This window comes from Idiotropiscis lumnitzeri, chromosome 1, assembly GCF_059441095.1.
Source record: "Idiotropiscis lumnitzeri isolate Australia: NSW breed Sydney's pygmy pipehorse chromosome 1, RoL_Ilum_1.0, whole genome shotgun sequence".
Classification (NCBI taxonomy): Eukaryota; Metazoa; Chordata; class Actinopteri; order Syngnathiformes; family Syngnathidae; genus Idiotropiscis; species Idiotropiscis lumnitzeri.
This window is the reverse complement of record NC_142391.1, coordinates 35543476-35550024: the sequence shown is the minus strand read 5'-3', so window position 1 is coordinate 35550024 and position 6549 is coordinate 35543476. Positions and strand designations below refer to the sequence as shown.

At 42.2% G+C, this 6549-nt stretch overlaps 1 protein-coding gene across 2 annotated transcripts; it reads left to right on the top strand.

Moving 5' to 3' along the window:
* The first annotated feature begins 401 nt into the window (after positions 1-401).
* On the top strand, positions 402-6549 carry LOC148344442 (eosinophil peroxidase-like). Of its 2 annotated transcripts, XM_088298057.1 has the most exons (16): positions 402-505; positions 653-715; positions 815-899; positions 2020-2195; positions 2318-2450; positions 2574-2700; positions 3057-3263; positions 3352-3706; positions 3800-3960; positions 4044-4302; positions 4379-4549; positions 4634-4871; positions 4947-5146; positions 5234-5272; positions 5417-5527; positions 5677-6549. In XM_088298057.1, exons 2-16 carry the CDS (start codon positions 655-657, stop codon positions 6087-6089), a joined length of 2736 nt encoding a protein of 911 aa, XP_088154183.1. In that variant the 5' UTR covers positions 402-505; positions 653-654; the 3' UTR covers positions 6090-6549. The 2 variants fall into 2 exon arrangements, with proteins under 2 accessions (XP_088154183.1, XP_088154176.1); XM_088298050.1 differs by lacking the exon at positions 402-505 and having other exon boundaries at positions 625-715.

Genomic DNA, 6549 nt, shown 5'->3' with positions numbered 1-6549 from the left:
ATATATATATATATAAATGTATTTATTTATACATATATATGTATTTATTTATATATATATATATAAATATATATATATATATTTATATATATATATATATATATACACACATATATATATATATATATATATATGTATATATATATATACGTATATATATATATAAAACAAGTAAATGACAACAAAAGACGTTCCATGCAGAGCATTTTTAAATGCATGTTGTCTCATTGCAATAATGAATGAGTTGACGTATAGTGTGTATACTTTCCATAATTAACTATGAAGTGAAGTTGAAGTGGTTGAACCGGGAGCCCAAGGCGGAACAAAGAAAAAAAAACAAAAAAAAAACAAAAGACAAACAAGGAAGACAAAATGCTCCAGATTCTTGGTGACGAAAAGTGTTTCCAGTGACGCTCCCTTATAAAAGGCTGTGAGTTCGATAACTCCTTTACTGTACACTGACTGCTGCTGCTGATTCACAAATCTTGGAGCTACTTCCTTACAGGTCACTCATGACAGCTAAACCTAAAAATAATAATAATAATTATAACTGAAACAGTTTCTTCATTTTTATTTATGATGATTATTGAATCATTTAATCTGTGAGTTAGACGAGGCAATTAAATGTTTTTGTTTCTTTTCACCTCACCAGAGATGTTTCGGTGTGCGTGCCTGCTGCTTGCAGCCCTTTGCATGCAGTGGCAGGTGAATGCCCGTAAGTATATATAGCTTGCTAACACAACTTTCATCGTATATGGTTTGACAATGTCAGCAGATTAGTTTTGATAAGATATATTTTTGTACTTGCTTCCAGAATTTCTGAGCAGGGCGAGCCTTGAACAGGCTGTGAACGCTGCCATCACTAAAGTGGACTCGGCATATGAATACTCAAGACAAGAGTGAGTTTTTGCATTTGTTGAATGAACTTTATGAACTGAAGGTGAGGAATGTTGCACACTAACGAGCTAAATGTAGTTACGTGGCACATTTTGATGAGGAAAAAAATATTGACCTGTCAGAGCTGCAAACTTTGTCTTATTATTACAATGCGAGTGCATCTTTCATAGTTTATCATAATGTTAAGAGGGACGAAACACAACAAAACATCTATCCATTATTTAAGCCACTTCTCCTCACGAGGGTCAAAATTGAGGTTAAGCTGGGGCGCTCGACAACCGTTTCAGTTTGTGACTATTTTAGAAAATTAATTGGCCAGGCCTGCTCTAAATTGTTCATAGGTGTTAATGGTTTGTTTGTATCCAACCAATTCAGGATGTAGCTCGCCTGCTACCCAAAGATAGACTCCAAGATACCTGAACAAGCAATGTAGACCTTTCTCGACCTTGATGAGGCACGGCAGAAATTTTGCATTCAGAAAATCACACTGCTCTTAAATAAAAATGTCACCAATGTAGGCAATACAGTATGCTCTAAAACATGATACAGCCGACTTGTTTTCCATGTAATGGAAGTGGCTCCCCTCATTTCTTTTAAATTCAGCTATGTGGTCGACATGGTGGAAGGACTCACTGGAGTCCAGGCCGGGTACGATGTAATAATAATATCAAGAACATCTCCTGTAAAGTTGGCCACTGTGGAGTGGAGACGGACCGTCTTCTACCAACGATTGTCTGTCCATTGGTGACACCTGCAAGTGATTTATTCAAACGCTCCCAAATTATGTTACACTACTTACACCACAACGTAGACCTGATTTTAGTTGTTCTAAAGTCTACTTTCTGTCACCAAATTGTCAGGTGCGGGTAATACAAAATGCTTTCAGTTGGCTGGAACGCCCAGCTAGGCGGAATGCGTTATGCCAAATTCCTAAACTCGGTAAACTTGACTTGCCTTGGCACGAAAATGAAGATGCACAAGTTTTTATACTGAGCGCACGTACGTCATCTACAAAAATAGGGCCCTACATTGTGCAGGTGTACCAAAGGAGGAGGTTTACTGAAATTCTGTGATGAAAACAAGAGATATGCTGCTTGTAAATGTGACATCTTGATGCTCCAGGTGCCTTGATCGTGTCAGGCGAAATGCAGCCAGACCTCAGGATGTGTTGCGCTTTTTCAAGCAACCCCTGGGAGTTACCCGCGAAGTGGCCCGATCTGCTGATTACTGGGATGCCACAATGAATATTGTCAAAAGGTCGGCAGAAAGACGTCAAAGGCGTTCCATCAATGCCACAGGTGAGTGAAAATAGTGACTTAATATGCATCAATACTCAATTTAACAACAAGACACAAAAACACAAGACACTTACCTGTTCGTTTGTGTAGACCATCAATCATTGATCTGATTTTGTTGCTAGATCTGCTGTCTGAGGAAGATCTCGAGTTCATTGCAGAACTGACAGGCTGCTCACCTCGACAACGTGTACCCTCTTGCAAGACAACCCCCAACGTTGACACCTTCCGTACCATAAGCGGCGTCTGTAACAACGAGTAAGACTTGGGTGGTTCTTGCTTTCATGCTCATGGCCCCTTCCTAATTTGATTATATTTTGTAGTTTATACTTACTAAAAGCACCACCAATGAAGGTCCTGATTTATTCCACTTTTATGCAGGCACAATCCACGATGGGGAGCCTCTAACATACCATTTGTACGCTGGCTTCCCGCTGATTACCAGGACCAAATCTCTGTGCCCAGAGGGTTTAACGACATCAAAGTCAATGGCTTCTTACTTCCTTTGGTATGATCATGCTATTCCGCTTCTTCCTAAAATCCAACTTAAGATATCCAAATGACCATATACACTATAAAAACTGTTGTGTCAAAAATAACACCATTTTGGGAGAAAAATGGAAAGATGCACTAATTGTGTCAATTTGACCCAGCGTCAAGCATTGTTTTGTACAAAACAGCCCCATTTTTGGAGTTGTTTTGTTCAAAACTATCCTCTTTTTTTCTGTAAAAACAACCTCGTACGTTGGGTCAAATTGTCCTTTTTTTTTTTTACCCAAAATTGTATTATTTTCAACCCAACTGTTTCTCGAGTGTAGAATTTATAATGCTGTCTTTGGTTAAATGATGTCTTTTTCGTCTAAGGTAAGAGAGGTCTCCAACCGCATTCTAGCCACAGCCATCAACGATGTAGTGAGCGACTCAGTCTTTACTCACATGTTGCCCTCCTTTGGACAATGGACAGACCACGACCAAACTTTAGCGCCACATTCCCCGGTCATCCGTTCATTTAACAGTGGTCAGGACTGCGACGAGAACTGTGAGAACACCGAGCCTTGCTTCCCTATTCCGGTCAGTCATCGCCAATCATGTCTGGCTCACACAACACACTCACGCACACAAACATCAGCAGACTCACTACGTCTCGTCCTCTGAACAGATTCCAAAGAATGACCCGCGCTTTGGCATCCAGCAGTGCATCCCCTTCTTCCGATCAACGGCGACTTGTGGATCTGGCAATACAGGTTTCATCTTTGGTGCTCCCAATGTACGGCAACAGCTGAACGCCCTCACGTCTTACATTGACGGAAGTCAAGTGTATGGCTCGGATGACGAAAAAGCTCTCGAGCTCCGTGACCTCACCACTGATGAGGGCTTGTTGAGGGTCAACACAGAGTTCACTGACAAAGGCCGAGAACTTCTGCCCTTCACCAAAATGATGGCCAATGTGTGTGCAACCCGAGCTCGCATTACCAATGACAAAAAGGCCCAGGAGGTGCTCTGCTTTTTGGCAGGTGAGTGGCTGGCGAACAAGCTCATTTGGTATATTTTACTTTGGAGTTCTTGGATTCCATCAGCAACCATTTTAATCAATGTTAAATTTGAAGGTGATGAACGATCCAACGAGAACATTTTTCTGACCACGCTGCACACGCTATTCCTTCGTGAGCACAACCGTTTGGCTCGAGCCCTGGCCAAACTAAATCCTGACTGGAATGGGGAGAGACTGTACCAGGAAGCCCGCAAGATTGTGGGAGCGTATCTCCAGGTTAGAGCTGGCCTCTGTCGCGAGAGCAATAATCTTGTTTGATGAATTGTTTCGTTCACATTTTTTTTTGCGTGGTCTCTCAGGTTATTACATTCAGAGACTACATAGGATACATAGTCGGTCCTGACGTTATAGCCTCGACGCTCTCCACCTACCCTGGCTATGATAAATTCATAGATGCCTCTATCGCCAATATATACGCAACAGCTGCCTATCGATATGGCCACTCGATGATTCAGCCATTTGTGATCCGTCTCAACGCGGCCTATGAGGAACACCCGTTGTACCCCTCTCCACTGCTGCACACAGCCTTGAACACACCATGGAGGATTGTCTTTGAAGGTATGGTCACAATCGGAAACTGGTTTCTACGCATGCCCTTTGCATATGATTAAAGTACATGTAAAAATGATTTCAGGTGGCATAGACCCAATTATGCGGGGTCTTGTGAGTCGGCCGGCTAAGTTGAACGTGCAGGATTCCATCATGGTTGATGAGTTGAGAGAATTGCTGTTTAGATTCTCTGCAGAGATGGCAATGGATCTGGGCTCTCTTAACATGCAGCGTGGACGTGACCATGGACTCCCTGGTATCTGTTACGGTCTTCTCGCATACACAACCTGTTTACTGTCTTAAAGGTAAATTTTGATTATGGATATCCCTGTGTTCTCAGGATATAACCAATGGCGCAAGTTCTGTGGTCTGTCACAACCCCAAAATGAGTTTGAGCTGGCTGAGGTGCTGAAAAATAAGGTATTAGCTAGGAGTTTTCTGGAGTTGTACGGCACACCTGAAAACATTGATCCATGGATCGGAGGAATTGCAGAGCCTCTGGTGAGAGGAGGAAGAGTTGGACCCTTGTTTGCCTGCCTGATTGGAATTCAGTTCAAAAACAGTAGAGCAGGAGACAGGTAATAAGATAAGAAGAAATACATGTCTTAAGGCTGCTCTCTCGAACAAACTCAGTGATAAAATTACATTTCCAGATTTTGGTGGGAGAACGAAGGAATCTTCACAAAGTCCCAGAGGGCGTCTCTTTTGAAGACATCATTTTCCCGCATTATCTGTGACAACACTGGTATCACGGAAATTCCAGACCAACCTTTCCTGTTCCGGCCACGAGGTGACGGTTTCACTGATTGCCGTTTCCTTCCGGAGTTTGACCTCACCCCATGGAAAGAGACCTGTGAGTCGTGACGAAAAGCTTCAGAAAAAAAGTTCCATATGTCTTTGTGTTTTGGAATGACTGACTCCACCATTCGATGTATTCTAGCATATGGTTTTCCCGACACCAAACCAGACCCCAAGCCAGGTATGTGAAACACTATCTATCTATCTATCTATCTATCTGTCTACAACTCTTGCAATCCGACTTGAATAATTTCTAAGCACTCTTGAAATGCTGGACTAAAACTTGTATTTTGACTGACTGCTATCGCCCATTGATTGATTCTAGCTCCGTGGTCAGCCTGGTCAGGATGGTCAGCATGGCCAGGATGGTCAGGCATGAAGCCTGGAGATTATGGACCTTCTGGATCTGGATCTGTTGGACCCCCTGGACCACCTGGTAAATCTATTGATGATTTTTCTTTTCAGGATGTGCATGTGCTTATAGACCTGGTCAGTTCTAAGCCAGCAGTTTTAAGGGTGTTGCTGATCTATGTTGTTCCTTTTCCAGAAAGAGGTGCCTATCTATCTATGTTTTTCCTTTTCCAGGACCTCCAGGTCGCCCCGGGTCCGTTAGCACTGACAAAATGGCTTTCTCTGTACGACTGAGCAATAATTTCCCCCGACCTGGTGTTCCTATCCCCTTCCAAGATGTCATCTACAACGGGCAGAAAGGCTATGACATCAACACAGGCATATTTACTTGCATGTATCCAGGGGTGTACGAATTCCAGTTCTCCTGTACAATCTTCGAGCATGCTGCCAGTGTGGATCTGATGCGTAATGGAGAAATAGTTTTGCACTCATTTACCACTAAGCAGGAAGGTTACATCACAGCCAGTGGAGGCACATACGTCAAGCTGAAGCAAGGAGATAAGGTTTGGCTTACGGCTAACTTTGGTGGCAATGGTCTGACAAGAGACAGCTACTTCAATGGGCATTTGCTCTTTACAGAGGAATAATAACTAGTCAAAAACATCTCAAAGAATAATTACCAATGGAAAAAATGCTAGAATTCAATCCTGTTTGACACAAACATAAACACATTGTGGCACAGATGCATCGACCCCGTTTTTTAAAAGCTTGGCCAGATTGACCAATAGATAGATAGATAGATAGATAGATAGATAGATAGATAGATATGGGTGTGAGTGGGTGTGCGTGTGTGTGTGTGTGTGTGTGCGTGTGCGTGTGCGTGTGTGCGTGCGTGCGTGCGTGTGCATCTTACGTGTGCTGATATGTGGTATTGTATTTACCTTCTTTGAAAATAATTTTTCATTTTTAAATAATCCTTCTGAAACAATGGCTTCCCAAATATCTTGCTGTTTTCGACATGAAGAAACACTATTGGACCATCTTAAGTCAAAAGTTGTTCTTTGTTCATGATTGAATTGAATATGTCAATAAATATACTGCACGTTC